The sequence below is a fragment of the Hakea prostrata genome, chromosome 4, assembly GCF_041222555.1.
Source record: "Hakea prostrata isolate BN-2017 chromosome 4, UWA_Hpros_2, whole genome shotgun sequence".
Classification (NCBI taxonomy): Eukaryota; Viridiplantae; Streptophyta; class Magnoliopsida; order Proteales; family Proteaceae; genus Hakea; species Hakea prostrata.
In genome coordinates, this window is record NC_142603.1 from 3,993,064 (window position 1) to 4,013,736 (window position 20,673).

A 20,673-nucleotide genomic window follows, 5' to 3' on the forward strand; every position below is an offset into this window, starting at 1 on the left:
ATTCTTTTGTTATATGGTGTTATAAGATATTAGAATGAACAACCATAAATCACAAATAAGAACGGAAACAAATCGAATTAACACAGTAATTTAACATGATTCATGCATCCGAACACTTGTTACATTTAGGAAGGAAGAAGAAGAACTTTAACTATATAGAGAGAAGATTAAAATAGAGACCCAATTGTCAAAACGATGTTACAAAAAGTCTCTCATACCCAAAACCTATACTACTATATAGTTTTCATCATGGATCCATCATCCACAAGCTATGGTGGCCTAGCCGTACAGTAGGAGTAAGGAAAATTTAAAACTACCATACTAGAAAGTTGATGGTGTATGAATCTGCCATTACATAAAATCACAGTTATTTATTCATTTGTAAGTATCTATGAGACTACGAAGTATCTCAAAGTCTAGTTGGATCATTTGAAATAAAGATAGAGAGATGTACTAATTCTTATGGTATAAGGTATCATAGGATGTTAAAACAAACACCAACAAATTACAAACAAGAATCAAAATAAATCGACGTAAGATAAAAATTTATTATATATGGTTCATACATGACCAACACAATGTGCTACGTCCATGTCCGAAAAAAAGAATTTTAACTATGCAAGAAGAAGATTGCAATAGAGATTTCTAAACTAGTCACCTAAATGATTTTACAAAAGTTTCACCTAGAACCCTAAGATAAAAAATTTCAAATTTTACTAAGAGAACACAATTTTTTTAGTAAATCATACAGCAACTACTAAGTAGAGTTTTTATGAACTAATTAATTATATGGAAGAATGGGGTGATATCAAGACCAGTATTGACTCCACCAGAAATATGACCAGATATGGTTTTTCATATGAAAGTAAATGCAAGTTGCTAAGTACCTAACGTACCAGCTGCATGATTTTCACCCTTCTCATGCAGGTTGACATGTCCAGTCTCTTGATGATGAACCTTGTCATCACTCGCTGGCCCAGTAAGTTGGTTCCCTTGATTTGCAAAGAGGCTATAGCTCGCAGAAGAAGATCCTGAGGATGCCCAGAATGCAGTTGCTACTGCTGGTGTCTGATCTCTATACATGTTTCATAGAAGAAGAAAAATGTTTCAGGATATAGGTATATAAAGAAAGAAAGACATACAGGTAGTTCTGATTTGGGTTTTCTTGTATGTTTTAGATGTACAGAAAGTAGTAGTTAATCACCTTGATGGAACATTAGCAATCTGATCCTGAGGAATTGTCAATGTCCAACGAGGGACATGGTTTGGAATCTCTGCAGTAGTAAATCCACTCCCATACATAGTCTGTCTTATTGACTGAGCACGAGACTTGTAGTACTGTTCTATCAACTCTCTCTTGTAGATCACAAGCAAAATCAGAGGTTTAGATTAACATATAAGATAAGGTTTGATTGATTAAGTACTTAGTAGATCTTAGTGTGTCCTATTTAATCTTACCCTGCGGTCTTTTACCCGGATCAAGGACTCTTGTAACATGCACTCACGGTAACCAAGATCATGCAAGGGTTCGATTTGATCGAAATCATCTTCGAAGATACTGTAAAAGAAGACAATGGATTCATGTGTGTTAGGGTTCCATGCAAAAGTACAAATTAATCCGGGTTTGATGACTAAAAAGGATTTGGTTGGAACCTGAGTGTTGTTTTCGCTTTCTCTAATCGAAGTCTCATTTCATGGACTCGATTCGCAAGTTCCTGCATCACAGTCAGAAAATTATTTGCCTTGAATGAAAGAAACCCACAATCGATTTGCTTATTGGTTGCATGCTGTAGAAAATACCTTCACTTGCGCATCCGGGCTGTACATCATATCATAAAACCTAATGCAATAAAAAAAAAATTAACAATCAGGGAAGATTTATGTGAAGAACTCCTTAAACAATAAGAAGATTGAAGATAACGGAAGGGAAATTAAACAGAAAAATAATCTCTACCGTTGATGCTGAATTCCTTGATCCCTTAAAGACTCAAGGGTACTCCGAAGAAAATCTAACTGTGGACAAATGAATATTTTGAGCATCAAAATCTGCAACAAAGACAAGTGGGTTTGAAGGAATAGAGAGGAGATTTACATTTACCTTGTCTCGAGGAATTCTTTGAGAAGAAATTACGATAGGTTACCATTATACAGGAAAGAGATAGTCAGCATCAAACGTAAAATGATTGATCAAATTTAAAAGAAAATAAAATATTTGCTTATTTATCGTTTACCCATCTTCTCCGTCGTGTATTGGGAGATTGAGATAACTCAAGAAAACATCTTCAACCCTAGGTCCAAAGCAGATCACATGAAACCCTTAGAAAGAAGTGATGAGACAAAGAAAAACAAAGGGAGAGAAGAGATTAACAAGAGACCTTTTCTGCTTTCCAGCGAATATTGTAGCTTTGCCTGTTGGGGAGAATATGATGAGTGCAACATCAGTATCGCAGATAACGGAAAGCTCATAGGCTTTAGTCAGGATTTCGTTCCTCCTTTTGGTAAAAGAGATCTCCCGGTTGGTTGAGTGCTCTCCCTTTCTTGGCATATCTCACTCTTAGGGATCTCTCAGTCTCTCTATCTGCAGAGATTTGTAGAGGGTAAAGGGAAAGTCAAAACGAAAGAAGAGAGGATCTCTCTCTCTATGTGCAGAGATTTGTAGAGGGTAAAGGGAAAGTTAAAACGAAAGAAGAGAGAACGGACGAAGTAGAAAAAGGACTCACTCTAAGGATGATCTCTCTATCTGCAGAGATCTGTAGAGGGTAAAGGGAAAGTTCAAACGAAAGAAGAGAGAACGGACGAAGTAGAAAAAGGACTCAGTCTAAGGATCTCTCTCTTATCTGCAGACATTTGTAGAGGGTGAAGGCAAAGTTAAAACGAAAGCAGAGAGAACGGACGAAGTAGAAAAAGGACGAGTGGGTGTGCATGGTTAGAGTCGAGGACGATCGTTTCTTACTGTGAACGCTTGAAGAAACCCCCCCTCTCTCTCTCTCTCTCTGTCTGTGGCTGATTATCAGGTGTGTGTTCACAGCTACAATGTATCTGTACACCCTGAATGATGGTTTATATGACATTTGGCATCAATTGGGTAAACATGTAACGTATATATACATGCAGGACCTCAAACAGGGGTGGACTTAATCTAGACCTGAAGATTGAGGTCTGTTCATTTGCCCCCCAAAAAAAGGGAAAAAAAGATAAATTTGAGATACACTCCATGCAAAGTTTGATCACCTCAAATGTGAATGTTAACACAGCTTACTGGTTACTGAAAGCAAAATTGTAGTTTTTTTTTTTTTTTTTTTTGAGTAGATAGATATTTCATTAGAAAGTAGATATAGAAGAACTACCATGTAAACCATGCAGTTGGCAAAAGACAACACAACTAAGGATCGGATAACGGTCAAACTGTCTCACTCGGAATAGACAGAGCCTTCCTAGTTAGGAAATCTGCCAAACCATTGGCATTCCGACAAACATGGTAAAAATTACCAGAAACACAAGTGGAAGATAGAAGTAATGAATCGTCCAAAATACCCTCTACCTCGATAGGAAGATTTCCACTTTGAGTAACCAAAAAGAAGCCACGGATTTGTTATCGGTAAAGACATAAAGATGACAATAACCCCGATCAATAACATCCTTCAAGGCTTGATGGATCACAAGCACTTCACCAGAGATCACATCCTGGAAAGGTAAAGGTAGAGAAACTGCCATAAGGACCTCCTTTGTTGCAAAGTTAGTGCATAACCAACGCCCCTTGTAATACCATCCCAAGTTAAACTTGCATCACAAAACATCAACTTGATTCCCAGAAAGAGGGAAAGAATTAGACAACATAGTAGGCAATAGGTGCAAATTAGCTTAAGATGCCTCATGGGCCTGCAAATGAGAACACATCATTGCCGAATGGATGATATGATGAACCTGTATGCTGCAGAAATTCTGAGAATGCTCGGTTGAGATTGGTAATAAGAACTAAGGGAGATATATTTCCATGAGCATGTATCGAACCAACCAAAGATGCCAGAGAACAAACGACACATAAGAACAAAAGGTATGAAATTGCTCCTTATTGTTGCATCTATGATCATTCCATCTTATAATGAAATCCTTCAAACTTGGTGATGTACTTGGAGGTGGGGAGAAACCAAGAGTTGATCCATGCCAAACTACACTTGCAAAGGAACACCCAAAAAGAACATGATTTATAGTTTCCAAATCTCCACAGCGAGGACAATGTGGATCTACTAGTATATGACGGCGGTGAAGTGAGTAACCCATTGCCAAGGCTCCAACACTTTCACACCATAAGAATCTAGAGATCTTGGGTAAAGTCTTACAACGCTAAATTGTTTTCCATAGTATAGAAGAAGTGCTATCAAAGGAACTTCCTCTTGACGTAGTAGGATGTTGAGAGATAGAAGAATCCTTGTCGGCTTTAGGAAGATGATAATATCTTTGAACAGATAATTGACTACTCCGAGCAGCACTCCAAAACTGTCGACCCTCTTCTGAATAAATCCTCATATTTATTTTTAGAGTTCTACTCACAGCCATCAGATCCACAAAATTTTGCAGAACATCAAGTTTCCAAGTCATAGTATGCCAATCTATAAAATAAAAAACCAAAATACTATATGGTGCATTTGGTAGTGTTCTGGTTAGTTCCATACCAGTGTTGTCACATCGTAGCCATTTATCTTTCCATGGATCTATCAAGTTGACATTAGTTATAGCGTTTTCTTTTGGGTGATTTTTCGGAGTTCATTATGCTACATAAAGACTTGAATAAAATTTAATTGTTTGTAAAGGTTGGAAAAATTGACATACAGAACTACAATGGCATCAAGCTAGTTCAATGAGAATATGAATGCAGGCATTATTATGAATGAGATTGATGATACAACATAATTTTGGATACTTTTATGTTTTAATCGTGGATCGCAATATTATATATGATTGACATCGTTCTTTTGTCCATTATTAGTATACTAATTCAAGAAAAGAAAAGTCATATTAACAAGTATAGTAGTTTAAATTGCAACAAATAATTACAGGGTTTTTAGTGACTTACAACTTAGCCCTTATCTCAAAAAAAAAAAAAACTTACCCTTATGAGGGTAATAATGTAATAGAATTTTTAAGTGGAGAAGAAAACTCTCAAGGAAGTGAAGCAATAAAGTCACAAAATTTATGTTGTCTCAAACGCGATTTAGAAGGTCATCTGTAAGAATGTTTAGCTAGTTTCTCTCTCTTTTTTAACTCCTTGTCGATTTCCCAACAAATTATGGCCTTTTGTTTTAGAAGTCAAATTCTATCTATAAGTTCATCCAAATCTGCTTCATTTGATACTTGCATTAACTTTTGCTTCAAGAACAAATAGTTGTTTTTGTCAAAAGTGTTTCTTGAAACATAAATTACCAGAACCTTCATGTTTTGAAAATCACGAAAAAGAGAATAACTTTTTCAAATGGTTTCAAACCTATTTTTCTATTTCCTAAAGCAAGGAATTTTGTTAACTGTTTCAAAATTAGTTCTCAAACGGGTCCTAAATTTCCATATCTGCCTATACTTCAACGTTAAAATATCATTGTTTACCGGAAAAAAAAAGTTAAAATATCATTAACTCAAATTCTTGGCAAGTATCAAAATGTCTATGCTCTTTGAGGGACGTTGATTGGGTCCTACGCAATTATCAAGCCATTCACTTTGAGTGGTGGGATCCAAAAAACGTTAAAATATCGATTAACTCGGGGGAAATTCAACGGTTGAGATCGAAATTTCGGTTTGATGAGGGTTATTAAAATATTCATCAAAACCTTGGTACTTCATATGAGAATGCAGTTGAATGGGCTCAAACAAGGTCATACACAGGCCCAAATTCAAACCCAAACTCAAACCCAAGCCCAAGCCCAAATTCGAGACCCCAGACATTGAGAGGACGATACTTTGTCCTCCCTGGGGTCACGCTAGTTACCACCGGTTAGTAACTGCCACTGCCTATCACCTACCAACTACCATTCACATACACACTTATCCTTCACCTTCAAACGCCATTGCAATTTATCGAACAAAAACAGGTAGTTGAGAGTTGAGACTTCAAAAAGTACAGAAGAGTTCCAAAATCCTTCACCGACTAGTCTTCTCAACCATTCCTGATTCTCTCAGTAGACAAGTAGTTCACTCCCCCTCTCTCTCTTTCTACCTATTTGCTACCATTTTCTCCAAACTTCTACTCTTTAAACGAGGTATGAACACATGAAGTGATAGAATTTCAGAGACCATGACAAGACCAGCTTATGCATCTTCAAGCCATTTGAACGATTGGCAGAAAATCTGTTCTCGATTATTTACCCCATTTACTCTAAGGTTATGTGGCATGTAACTCTGCTATATTTTTGCTTATTTTTACAATTTCTATGCTCTTACAAACTCTGTTACAACTTACAAGCTTTCTTTCTCCTCTTCTTTCTGCGGCGTCGGTGATTTTGCTTTACGGATACTTTGGGAACTGCCGTATGGTGGTCAGACCAAACTCATCACGCTCGTTGAAAATAAGTTCAATCTTTCTAGAAAGGATTGATCGAGGGTGATAGTGCCAAAAACGCTGCTGTTCTTTATGGATTCCAGGAGAAGCCAGAGCTAAGTTTGGTAACGAATTGGAGTGTTCTCAATTGGGTCTTGTCGCAAAAAGGTAATATTCCAAGATCTCTTTTTTATTATATTGATGAAAGGAAGAGTTTAACCGACAAGTTCTAGGGTTTTTTTGTGTGGTTGAACAAGGGTTCTAGGACCCCTGTAACATGGGAAGTTTCCAATTAGCAATTTCAGTGATGTCCTACTTGTGTTAACCAAAGGTATCGCCATTTCCTCTCCATCGATCTGTCATATGGTTTTATTGCTTAGGCTTATTTTTATGTGGGTCTTCCAACAGGATAAGAGAAGTGAAGAGATCGTCGTTGAGTTCCTCCTCCCATTTACTTGCTCATTGCATTAATCCAACTAGACATGGTAATAGAACCTTTCATTCAGGAGATTCTGACTTCTCTAGTACTGCATTAAGCAATAATTAACAACAGCATTCTAGTTCAGAAATACTGCTTCATAACAGAGAGGTAATTCTAGCATTGAGGGATCATTTAAGTCATTGGAGTTAAAATTCTCAAGGAAGAAATCTAAAACTCATCAATAGTTGTGGCTTTTGGTGATGAGTTATAAACTCTGAACTTCAACTAAATCCTCTGGTGATTACCATTTCCACCCAGAGCCAAATAAATCATGAATTTCCTTGCAAGTTAAACCAGCAAATGAAGTTAGGTGTTTACTAAGTGCATGTAGTAACTGTCACCTTCTTCAATGGTATATTCAGCTTGTCCATTACCTGAACAAAGTTTTCGGATTAATCTTCATATTAAAATTGAACGGGAGTCCATCCCTTTAAATCTGTTCCTGTTGCTTTCATTTCGAAAACTCTAACTATTACTCGTTAAGTGCAAATAAAGATTCATGATCCTATACTTAATCCAAAATTTGGAAATCAATGAAAGATTGACCATGTTGAATGTCAATGTTTCATCAAAGATGTATACATCACCAAGCAGCAAGCTCATCAATAAATCGCATGTGTCATTTGCAGCTTCTCTTTCCCCATATGAAATTTGTTGTCTCAATTCTTAACTACTGCAAACACTGTAATACTCTGCCTTCATATCAGTTAGACAATGGATCCCATTCATCAATCAACAACAACCATCTTAATTTATAGTGCCTAATAAATTACAGGGGTATCTCGGTGGATGGAACATTGATCTGTCATTCTTGGCTCGTTTGCTTACTTATTTTGCAATTTTAGGTATGCCAGAGACAAGTTCCATTAATACTTCATTTTCTTTCTACAATCTGAAAGACACCCTTGGCTCAATGATTTGACAAGCCTACTTTTCTTTCCCATAAGGATCTGCTGCACTCATTCTTTGGTTGATCTTGAGGTATCTTGGCATCTGCGCGGGTGAGGGGAACACGCCAGTGGTAGAGGACATACCAGCGGATGAAACAGTTCCATTACTGCAAGAGAAGAGAATTCAAATTGATTACGGTACAAGTGAAGAAGATCCAGATTCAAGAGTGTGCACCTCATCGGAGGATTTATATGATGGAAAGATTTGTGCAATCTGTTACGATGAACAACGGAACTGCTTCTTTATTCCATGTGGTCACTGTGCCACATGTTTTGCATGTGCTCAGAGGTATACATTATTCCATTTTCATATGTTAATGTTTCATTTTTGGGGATCTTAGGAGGATATATTTTCAGGATTATTGAAGGAGAAAACAAGGTATGTCCAATATGCCGGAGAGTCATTCACAAGGTAAGAAGATTGCTCAATCCTTAAGAAACGCGTATCACAAATACATGTCATCCCCTGAAGAAAAGAATATTGTCTCTGTTAAGTCAATTCCTTTTTTCATAAAGAATTGTAAAAGCTATAATGTTCTTGAAGTTAAATCCATTGATGTAGAGAACAATTTGAGTAACTTATCAAGTAATAACTAGAAGATTCAAATTTGAATTCAGTTATCAATAAATAGGTACAGGTTCCTGCGTTGTGGAGAGGGCTGGTGCTTTTGGCTTCTGCACAGAGATCAGTTCTACTGCTTACACCTTAGGTAGTTTAAATTATGATTAGGAGCTGAATTACAGTGTTTCTGTTCACAATAAACAGCTTGGATCTTGCACTGGGGCAGCCTGAGCATAGAGATTGTATCTGTGCTTAAGCAGTAGGGACTGAGTGGTGTCTGTATTTCCTGCTATTGTCACAGGGGTTGTTTTGTGGATAACAAATATAATAGATAATTTTTATTCACTTAAACAAGGTCAGTGACCATATGATGGGTTTGATAAGCATGGGGGGTTAATATTTGAGACAAGCTCAGCAGTTTGCATCGTTGGACAAATCAAGCTGCAGAGGTGCCTTGACAAGTTAAAAGGGGAGAGGAGGGGGAATGCATGTCATATAAGCTTTACATATTTGTGGAGCTGATAAGGAGAAGAGGAGAGGAGATTAATGCTAACAGTAGCCCTCACTCAGTTTGAGAAAGGGCATTGGGTGAATTTCAAGGATTGCAGGACTTTTGATTAACGGTTTGAGTCTGGAAACGGTCTCTCCATGAAAACAGGGATAAGACTGAGTAGAGTATGATCCTTCCCAAACCCCATAGTGGCAGGAGCACTGTGCACATTATACACACAATACAACAAACAAAATTTTTTACATCCTGAAATAAAGTAAGTCCCCAAGCATGTAACTAGATCTCCTTGCCATAGAAAAAAATTTACTTGCAAAGCATAAGGAATTCAAATTGGAAGACCAAAGTATTAGTAAAAGCAGAACTTTTTCACCAAATATTGACAGAAAGAAGTAACGAAATAACTTGAACTGATATATGCTTGATATTCTGAATAAAGTATACAGAAATTAGAAATTAAAGGAAGATGTGAGAAGCCAGTACTGCACTTAAATACTTTAAAATCCAAGACTAAAGAATGACATTCCAAAATGGTGGCCAATCGTCAATGGAGACAGCATGGTATAATGTCACTTGCAATATTTGATTGGAGAATATGATGGGGGGGGGGGGGGAAGGAAGAGAAGATCCACTGCCAAATCACTAGGAGAGTCAATTGATAACCTATTACTCTAGGAGAGGAAAAGTAATAGGGTGGATGAAATGAAGAGGTGCATTTGGGGTCTTGTGTGATTACATATCTATTTAAAGCTCCAAAAAAAAAAATTTCTATAGGACTGTCATATGACTGGCTATGATGTATGGTTTGGCTGTCAAGAAGCATCATATAGATAAACTTGGTATAGCAGAAAAGAGAACGCACAGATGGATGAGTGGCATAACTAGGAAGGATAAGGTAAGGAATGATCATACTAGAGCTGGTTCAAGAGTAACTCCGATGAATGATTTGCTATATGAAAGTCGATTGAGGTGGCACGATCACATTCAACTGAACCCTTTAATGCCTCTGAACCAAGATGTGATTTAACCCAGATCAAAAGCATTAGAAGAACCAGGGGCAGACCTAAGATAACCTTAAGAGAAGTGGTGAGAAAGGTTATTCATAGCTTTGGTATTGTGTCTAGTATGGCTTCAAATAGAGTTGCCTGGAAGGCAATAATCCATGTAAACGACCCCATTTAATTGGAAAGATGCTTCTTGTTGTTGTTGATAACCTATTACTCATACCATTGCTTAGAAACTTCCACAAAAATAACTTAAATTTGACCAAAAGATCCTAAGAAATGTAATCATTGAATTCCCCTCACCATTAGGGCCAGAACTTGTGTTTAAACGACTTTTTGCTGTCAGATTTTGTAGTGAGTAACCCATTCTTTGCAATGAAACATTAGTATGATTAATAGAGAACAAACCAAAGGGACATTCTGTTTCATAATGAAACTCTGTTGTTCAGATCCAGTAACCTTTATTACAGATTAAAATATCAACTCTTTGGACATTCTGATTCTGTTTCATAATGAAACTCTGTTGTTCAGATCCAGTAACCTTTATTTACAGATTAAAATATCAACCCAAGACACTGATATAAGGAAAGTGTTTTGCTTTAAGAATTCTATACCAGAGGGAAATTGGTGACCACACGCCATTTAATCTTGACGATAATGCTTCATTATGGATGGGAAGTTGCAAACATTAGACAAATAACACAACGTTAATTCAAATTTTAGGGTTTATGTGAACATCAAAGAATTAAAATGAGTGTGGCCGACAAGTAGAAGAAAAGACAGGTAGAGGAGACATAACATACCTTCATTCTATCCCTGCAACTGAACAGATGAGTTACTGAATTAGGTTAGAGTGGAAGACTATCAGAGGAATCGATAAGGATGGCCAATGAAGGTGGGTATTGTCCTTTGCCCACTGAAGAATTGGCCTTAGAACAAGTACTGGGAGAAGAAGTCAAATTTTTGTTTCCTTTCTTTTTAGGAACCGAATCTGTTATCTCTTCTGGAAAGATATCAGCAGCCATCGGTTTCAGAATGGCTTTTTCTAAACCAAACCCTAACCAAATGGAATGATGCCCTAAAAAGTTTAAAAAATTGAGCATCAGATGTCGACACCTTATCCTCACTGTAGTCCCCTAGCCATGGCTGACAAAGCTCCATAAGCATGAAATGGACATGACTACTACATAATGCATGGCATGCCTTTTGTCCATTTCCCAACCCATGCTTCGTTTCAAAATGGATTTGGGTTAGTTCCTAACTTCCTCCATTGATGATTGGGTATATAATTCAGTGTCTTTATTTAAATCTAGATCGTCTACCACTCAAGATAAAGTTGAGATGCCCAAGCAATAACTAGCACAATTCTTTATTTCTAAGTATATAAAAGCTTAAACAATTTCTTGACCAAAAAACGAAAAAGCTTACACACTACAAGTGCTCAACATCGATTTACTAAATACAAAATGTCCCAATCGATAATGTTTCTTGTTTGATGGGAGTATCTTTCCTGTTTTCCATATGAGAAAGCGAACATAAGATGATAAGAATGGGAAGTTTCCTTTGTCACTCATCAAATGAAGTGTTTTTTCTTTGTAAGAACTCTAGGTATAATCTAATTTTTCATTAACCAAAAAATAAAACAGTGACAGGAAAGGAAACAGATCAAAGATCTTTTGTTACAGCATCTACCATCGGATTCGTTAGCATATTCCACAATGACTTATAACTCTTATCTCCTAGCGTATCATCCTTTTTTTCTTTTTTCAGAGGTAAGAAAAAACCCATCCAGGAAAGGCGAAAAGATAACACAGATTTGCAAATTCTTGAGAAGCTTCTCACATTTACCGTTCCATCAATCGTAGTTTTTGTTGACATTTCGACTAACAGTTCAAAGCTGCTAAAACGCTTGGTTTGAGTGGAACCAGAATCTGGAGAAAAATAGTATATCTCCGCTCTAGTGAAAACCCCCCAAAACTCATCCATCCAACACAAAGAAGCAGACAAAACCCCGTGGCCTCCACGCGCCATCCACGATTGTGACGCAAGCCCAACGAGCATCCACCGTGCCCCACGCCCTTTCTCCTCACACCCGATCCACATATATAGTATTCTTTCAGACCGCAAATTCCACATCCAGGACTACGTTGCAAAAGCTAGGCATAACATTTGGGAGGATCATTTCTTTAGCATAATTTATATCTTTGGATTAATTACATGAAGTCATTAGCAAGAATTGAACCAGAATCTGGAGCATAATATTACATCTCCGCTCTAGAGGAATTACAATGCATTGACTACAATTCTATAGACATGTATTATAACCATCAAGTGCTTCTTGAAACAAAAACACTTGAAGATGTTTGAGTGCTTTTAGAATTATAAACATTGTTATACCATTCAATAAAACTTGCCCTCTAGAAGCAAAAATAGTCCACCAACAAGGTAGCAAGCTTTGCTGGTATAACATTGGAGATAGAGGATGATTTGAAGGACAGAATTTATACCTTTGCAATAAACAAGAGCTAGGGTTTTAATAGAAATAGAGAAGATGATAATTTTTTCCTTGTTAAGTTTTTCTAGGAATAGAGAAGATGAATAATCAAAAGATCCCTATTGTCGGGGTTGAAGAAACAATGAATGGAATAGTTTTATTGCAATACAAGTGGGTTTTAGGGCCATTGGGTCAACTTAATTTTATAGACTTTAAAAAATCTAGAGATTTTAAATCATATGGAGTGCATGGTTCAAACAAATAACACTTGAAGCTGTTTGAGTGCTTTTAGAATTATAGAAATTTTTATAGCATTCATCAAAACTTCCCCTGGATAAACAAATGGGACCGATTGGTAGCAAGCATTGTATGTGTGAATCTGGAGATTAGAGGAGATGAAGGACAAGAACCCTTTCCGCAAAGACAAGGGCTAGGGTTTTAATAGAAATAGAGAAGATGAAGATGAATTTTGTCCATACTATGAAAGCGTTAGAGAAGATTTGAACCATAATTCAAAAAATCCTATTTTTAGGATAAATGAAGAAACTTTCATTGGAAAAATTTAATACTATACCAAAGTGGGTAATTTTACAAGCCATGTACTCTAGAGATTTGAAGTTTAAAAAATTTGAAATCTCTAAATTTTTGGAATCATGGTTCATAAAATTAAGTGTTTGGTTAGTCTAAATCTTTATAATGAAATCTATAGATTCATGTTGACCAAAAAAATTTATAGATTCATCATAAAAGATTATTTATGGAGTCATGGTTCAAATATTTAACACTTTTATAGTAGAGATGAAATCTTTGGATTTCACCTTATACTCATAAATCTACATATTCACATTTTTAGTATAAAAAATGTGAATATTTAGAATTCATGAATTTAGTGATTCACACAACCAAACGGTATAAATCTCCCATTTGTGAATCCAGAGATTTGAAATCTCTGGATTCATGTAACCAAACAAGCCTTAAAACTATATCACTTCAATTTAGCACAACCAACTTTTGCTTCGAGAAACATGTGAGATCTACATCCTTTATAGGGTCATAATTAAAACCCAATTATGACCTTGAATCTAACAAATCATTAAAATTAAAATTTCAAAAATAAAAGAGGAAATAAATTGGGAGAAATTTAAGGGATTCATTACATTTAATTTTGGATAAATATCACTTACCTCTCCTCTTAGTTGGACAAATAGCATTTACACCCCTTTTGAGTTAGATAATATCAATTATCTCCCTTTTTACCTAGCAAATGTATCAAACAGCTCTCATCTGTTAACTTTTTAGGTTAAATTTAATTTTTACCGTTAAATATTTTTCTAAAACCCCAAACTACCATTGGCTAATTTTTTTAAAATTTTTATACCCTAAATTACTGTAATCACCCTAACATTTAAAATACTCAATTACTTTCAATTAAAATAATTATTAAAAACTAAAACATCATAATTAAAACCCAAATTATCTTTAATTATTAAAAGCCCAACATACTATTTTTTTTTTAATTTATCAAACAATTAAAAAAACCCAAAATAATAGTACATGTTTAATTTTGCTAGGTAAGAGGGGAGGTAAGTGATATTATCCAACTAAGAAAGAATGTAAATGATATTTGTCCAGCTAAGAAGGAATATAAGTGATATTTACCCTTTAATTTGTAGCTGGTTATAATTGTGACTATTGGATAATTGACTAATACATGTTAGAATCTTATAAAGGAATTATAGAAAATTGTAGAGGATATAAATCTGAAATAGACCCAACAACAAATTATTATTGCACAAAAAATGTTTATTGAAATATAAATATTCATAAACTTTGATTTATGTTACAAAAATTCTAGAAACAAAATGATTTTATCAAATAATTTTCATCCAATTTTTTAGTTTTTCGAGAAACAAGAAACATTTTGGTTCAATAATTTGCACGCAATAAAATGACATTATTCCCCTCGTATACAAGAAATTATTCCACCAAAAACCAAGAAAGAAAGATTTGTGGATAGCGGTGTGGCGTAGTGTATACACCTACTTAGTCTATTACCAATCAGCTCCGGTCGCTTCTTCGCGCCGCAACTCTTCCAAGCTGCATTTTCCGAACTGAAAATAAAAACATTAAAAATCCCAGGCACGCCACGTGTCATATGCGCCCACCTTTTTTTTATTTTTGGGAGTATCATATGTACCCACTTCAATGTCGACATTTCCCGCCTCCATTAGAAGATCAGGACCGTCCATGCCACGAGTTCTACATGCTACTGGTGATAGGATAACCTGATTCGTCCAAAGTCCTCACAGGTCCACACAGAGCAGCCTCACCTATATGGCTATATTAGTGGTCCGAACCATTCGCTCTTTTTCACAACTACTTGGGCTTCGTCGTCTCTCTCTCTCTCCTCCATTAATAATTTCTTCCAAACTCGCCGGTTCTTCGTATCAGCCGAAAATGCCTCCTAAATGTCCATTGCAACAGGAAGAATTGGAAGAAGCAGGTAGCTTATTACCCACTCGGTCTCCCGATTCCGAAGGAGAAGAAGGAGAGACAGCTTTCGAAGCCAGTGAGAAGGTAGTGGTGGTGGGTGTCGACGAGACTGACAGCATCAATAACAAGGATTTCTCCACCGTTCCGCCCTTTTCATGGAAGAAATTATGGTTGTTTACAGGTCCTGGATTCCTCATGAGCATTGCTTTTCTCGATCCTGGAAATCTCGAAGGAGATCTTCAGTCGGGAGCCATCGCAGGATATTCTTTGTTGTGGCTTCTGATGTGGGCTACGATTATGGGACTTTTGATTCAGATGTTGTCGGCTAGGCTTGGTGTCGCTACCGGCCGGCACTTGGCGGAGCTCTGTAGGGAGGAGTATCCATCATGGGCGGGTTACCTTCTGTGGTTTATGACTGAGATTGCTTTGATTGGGGCTGATATTCAGGAGGTTATTGGCAGCGCTATTGCCATCAAGATTCTCAGCAATGGAATTCTGCCGCTATGGGGTGGCGTTCTTATCACTGCAGTTGATTGGTAATTTGCCTTTTTCTGTTACGTTAAATTAATTAATTTCCTCATTCTGCTTGATTAGATCTTGTTTTGTTCTTTACTTGAGTTTTCCCTCTTATTTGTCGATTTATTAGATTTCTTCTCTTTCTTTTATTTGGTTACGTGGATTTCAAATATTTTGAGTTTTTCTTTTTTGTTTTTATTCGCTATCCTTTGGATTTGAGTTCCTAGGTTTCTGTTTCATTTTTCTTCCCCGATTGATTTCAAATATTTTGTTTTTATTCTCTCTCCTTTGGATTAGAGTTCCTGGGTTTCTTTTTCATTTTTCTTCCCCGATTGATTTCAAATATTTTGTTTTTATCTCTCTCCTTTGGATTAGAGTTCCTGGGTTTCTTTTTCATTTTTCTTCCCCGATTGAATTCACCTTAAAAATTAGGGTTTTTGAAATTTTACAATTTTGCTTCAAATCACTCCTTTGAATATCTGTATGTTCTTTCCCGATGGATTTTGGTCTGCTCAAGCTTTCTGCTTGTCAGAAAGTAAGCTTTGGTTGATTAAGAGTTGGCTTAGATCGTAGGTGTCTCATCTGATTTGAAGAAACCAGCCATTATGTGAATTTGACATTTTTTTTTCTTCTGCTATTGACAGTTTCATCTTTTTATTGCTTGAGAATTATGGAGTGAGGAAACTGGAAGCCGTTTTTGCAGTTCTTATAGGCACAATGGCAGTTTCGTTTGCCTGGATGTTTGGCGAGACCAAACCTAGTGGAAAGGAACTTCTAGTAGGTGAGACATCTGCTTTTGTGCCTTGGGTTGCCTCCCTTCCCCCTACTAATATTGTTGTACTGGAACAACCAATAATGCCCAATTTATTGGCTCCTTTTTTGTAGGTGTTCTGGTTCCAAAATTGAGTTCGAGGACAATACGCCAAGCTGTTGGTGTTGTAGGTTGTGTAATTATGCCCCACAATGTTTACTTGCATTCAGCTCTTGTACAGTCGAGGAAGGTTGAGACCCACAAGAGAGGCCGGGTCCAAGAAGCCCTTAATTACTATACCATTGAGTCCACCGCTGCCTTAGCCATCTCCTTCTTGATCAACCTCTGTGTCACCACTGTTTTTGCAAAGGGATTTTATGGTACAGATGAAGCTGATAGTATAGGCCTTGTAAATGCTGGGCAGTATCTTCAAGAGAAGTATGGGAGAGGAAAATTCCCAATTCTCTACATCTGGGGTATTGGGTTATTAGCCGCTGGCCAGAGTAGCACCATAACTGGGACTTATGCCGGTCAGTTTATCATGGGGGGTTTCCTCAATCTTCGACTGAAGAAATGGCTGCGGTCCGTGATCACAAGAAGCTTTGCTATTGTCCCAACTATAATTGTTGCTCTTGTGTTTGACTCATCTGAAGCTACATTGGATGTTCTAAATGAATGGCTTAATGTTCTCCAGTCGGTTCAGATCCCTTTCGCCCTTATTCCCCTACTTTGCTTGGTCTCCAAGGAGGAGTTAATGGGTACCTTCACAATTGGTCATACACTCAAGGTGAGATGCAGCCTATCTCCATTACTTCTCTTATTAAGAAAAAAATAAATTTAATGAGTTATTCCATTCAATGGCATCAACACATGAGTTGAACCCGTGTTACTTTGGGTATACATCTATTTTTTTTCCCAGAAACCTTGCCGCTTTGATTAACATGATGGATGTTGATCCTGAATCATTATAGTTTTGGAATCAGTTGAAATTTTTTGCTTCAGTAGCAGTTGTATCTATATTTGTACCTTTGAAGAGAGCCTATTATAGCCTTGGGAATTGATATTATCAGTGACATCATTTCCCTTTCTTTTCTTCATGGTGATTATGCCTTCCTCATTAACATGTTCTTATGCTCATGCATGCTGTTTATTTTTTAATGCTTGTGTAGTTGTGTATGCTCTTCAGTTTGTCCCTGATGTAGACTTAATGGTTTACATTGCTCCAGTTTTAGTAAACTTTATATTAGTTTTCTACTGGTTCCTGTGTGATCACTGGTTCCTGTGAGAAATCCATTTGGCAGATTTTACACATTGTCTGCATTTAGCATATTCTATAGTTGTTGGGAGGAGTTTTAGTTACTATTCTTAGATTCTTTCTTGGTACTGTACTATATTTTTTATATGGCATCACTGGCAAAACTATGTGCTGAATAGAAAGGATCTGGCCTTTGTACAAAGTTGCTGCTCTATGCCTAACTGCAGCTATGTTGATGCACTTCAAAATCAACTAATTAGAGAATGAAGGAACACTGTTCCATAAAAAATTAAGGTAGAATTTCCTGAATTTTGGTCTGTGAATCGAATATGCGAAATGATTAGGTTTATATGATTCTGCAGTCTTTCAGCATTGTCTTTTGTAGAGGACAACCGAAGTAGATGATTATTAAGATACATAGTCTTGAAAGGAATTAAACTCTAATCATAAATTTTAGCTTCGATTTTAGGGATTTGGAATGAAATTCAGAGATGAAATCAAAGTTTAGGGTTCAGTCAAACCAATCACCAATTGAAGATAAAATTTGGAACACAAGAGAAAATGATGCTTGCAAGCTGGGCCATAAATAAGATCTGAGAACCTGAAGACTGAAATATGAAGCTGCAGCAACAATAATTTGAATAGACGCAGATTGAGCTTTCCTTGAAGAAACCAGAACTAGAGCAAATGCTGGGAACTGAACTCTTTCAGAACAGAACTTGAGTGACCTTCTTGAATTGCTGAAGTAGTTTTCAGATCTGTTATGAATACAGTGAAACCAGCAAATAAATCTAGCTACCCAGTAGATTGGCTAGGGCAGAACATAGGTGTCTGGGAATATTTCATAGATGGGGGAATATGGGGAACAGCAGATATCACAGGATTCAACAATGCTCAAAAGCAATCTCTGTTTTTATCCAATTTTGGGGTCAATTGACAATTACAACTATATTTATAGCCACTAGCCAAAGTGGCTGACATAGAACTCAAACTGAAACTAGGATTCCCATTCAATTAACTCCAAATAGAACTCAAATAAAAGACCGGGAATCCTTACACCTCTGGCTATTTTTAGACAGACAATTGGTAACAACTCCTTCGATTTTAAGAGAATTTGACTCTGTTGCATTAGGTCGTGAACCGGGACGCATTTGTAATTATCTTTAGGTAGATGTTGAACTGCAACTCCATGAGTAGGGATGAGAAAGTGATCCTTTACTGGAGGAGAAAACTGTTCTCACCATGCCATGTCTTTCCATGCTTGAGGCAACATTAGAAACTTACGACCTCTGTTCCTGATTTTGATGGTGACATATTTCACATGTTACCCATATGTAATACTTTATGCTTCAAAATTATATTCTGCATATATCATAAGCATTCCATAGATTTCTTTGATTTTCATATTCTGTGGGGTATCTAGTGTCTCTTTGATTTGATATGATCTGTCCCTCAAATTTCCCTACCAACTCGATGCCCAATAGGCCAATATTGATACTTTAAACCTTGATTCCAGCTTTCTTTCGGATTTTCTATCCTGCTTTGTTTTGTTTCTTCTAATTTATTTGACCTGCTATTGTTAGTGACAATCAATCTCCATCACCATACATGCAAGGATCCCGGATTACAGGGTTCAGGTTCATGCTTCATAACCTGAACTGTCTCTTATCTCCATACAAAATTCCCTTCTTCATTGAGCAATGAAATCATATCGAAATCCTTAGCTAATTTGATAGGAGAATACCATGTTCGGTACCTTGACTAACTAGTAATCTATAATTCCCAAACTAGGTCAGAGCGTTTGAGGTTAGGGAGGCCCAAACTAAGTTAGAGAAACTGACACATCCACGTTAGATTCATGGAGAACTTTGTCAGACCACCAGCAGTTGTCCAATTGGTATGGATAAAGACACAGAATGTTGAATTTGTAAGGTGGAACTTTTTTTTCAATTTCACTAAATCCCTTGAGAGGAACAAGTAGCACTTGCTTCATCTCACCATGAAGGAGCTGTCCAACTATAGTTCAAAATGTTCAGGTGAGGAAAAGATATGAATTGGCCATTGTTGTAGAGTCAGTTATGACTCATCATGAATTAGTAAAGTAATTAATCTAGGGGATGGACAGGTAGATGGCACCTTTGGATGCTGATCCCTCAATTTTTGGTGGGGATGTAAAACAAATCAAGCTTGCATTTCTTTGAACTTTTTCCAGTAGATTTCCAAAGAGGTTTTATCATTCAGATTGAGTGTGGAGAACAATGAAACTGTCATCTTGGGATGATGAAAGTTGTTGTTATCTTAATAGCTTGATGTCCCAATGTTTCTTTTGGTTTTTTCATAAGGCCATTGGGGATTCTTACTTTTTAGCATTTCATATTGTATATACATCAAGTCCTTCGTTAATCTTGAATACTGGAAATGCTTTCTATTAGAACTGATGGGTTTGTTCCTATGTCAGTATACTTGCTTTTTGTGAGATGTTTCAGTGAATTTGACTGAAAAAGTAATGATCTAATAAGGTTTTTGTGTCTATGATGTAGAGTTTAGCGTGGACTGTGGCTGCGCTGGTAATACTTATCAACGGTTATCTCCTACTGGATTTCTTCAGAGTTGAAGTAAATGGAATATTGTTTGGTTCTATTGTCTGTATTGCAACAGCAGCATATGTGGCATTCATCATTTATCTTATTTCACGAGGAAGCATCATATCTACTTGGTTCAGCCATGTCTGCCCCAAGAGTTTAATTTCCAGTGGGAACTGAGCGTTAATTTTCACATCGAAGTTCCATACTGCAACAGGAGCACTGCGATTCCTTATTTAAAGCGGCAGTTCCAATTTTGCTGTTATTCAACTCTTGCACATACTTCCACCGAGCAGCTGTATGGGTTACTAGCTTCTTTGTGCTTCTGTACCGATGAATCACACCTACGTGACGATCTTCCAATGTAACCCTAGAAACTCCAGAGTTGTACACTCTTCTGATGTCCAAACATTACACTAAGACTTTGAAATAGGTGAAATGAAATTAATTTATTTATGGATATGGAAAATCCTTCTCCCCTGACCTCTCTATTCTTTTCCATATTTTTCATTTCCTGCACCCTTCCCCCTCTTTTGTTTAATCAACAAGAA

At 36.7% G+C, this 20,673-nt stretch overlaps 1 protein-coding gene and 1 pseudogene across 2 annotated transcripts; both read left to right on the forward strand.

Moving 5' to 3' along the window:
* The first annotated feature begins 6,077 nt into the window (after positions 1–6,077).
* LOC149017172 (E3 ubiquitin-protein ligase APD2-like) lies at positions 6,078–9,621 on the forward strand (annotated as a pseudogene). The gene is made up of 8 exons (XR_016172972.1): positions 6,078–6,376; positions 6,477–6,694; positions 6,760–6,857; positions 7,370–7,451; positions 7,548–7,691; positions 7,783–7,852; positions 7,955–8,246; positions 8,315–9,621. The product of XR_016172972.1 is annotated as an E3 ubiquitin-protein ligase APD2-like (transcript).
* A 5,268-nt stretch (positions 9,622–14,889) lies between these two features.
* LOC149017173 (metal transporter Nramp3.2-like) lies at positions 14,890–20,656 on the forward strand. Its single transcript, XM_089151495.1, has 4 exons — positions 14,890–15,554; positions 16,179–16,315; positions 16,420–17,072; positions 20,081–20,656. Exons 1-4 carry the CDS (start codon positions 14,983–14,985, stop codon positions 20,300–20,302), a joined length of 1,584 nt encoding a protein of 527 aa, XP_089007621.1. The 5' UTR covers positions 14,890–14,982; the 3' UTR covers positions 20,303–20,656.
* Positions 20,657–20,673: the final 17 nt, after the last annotated feature.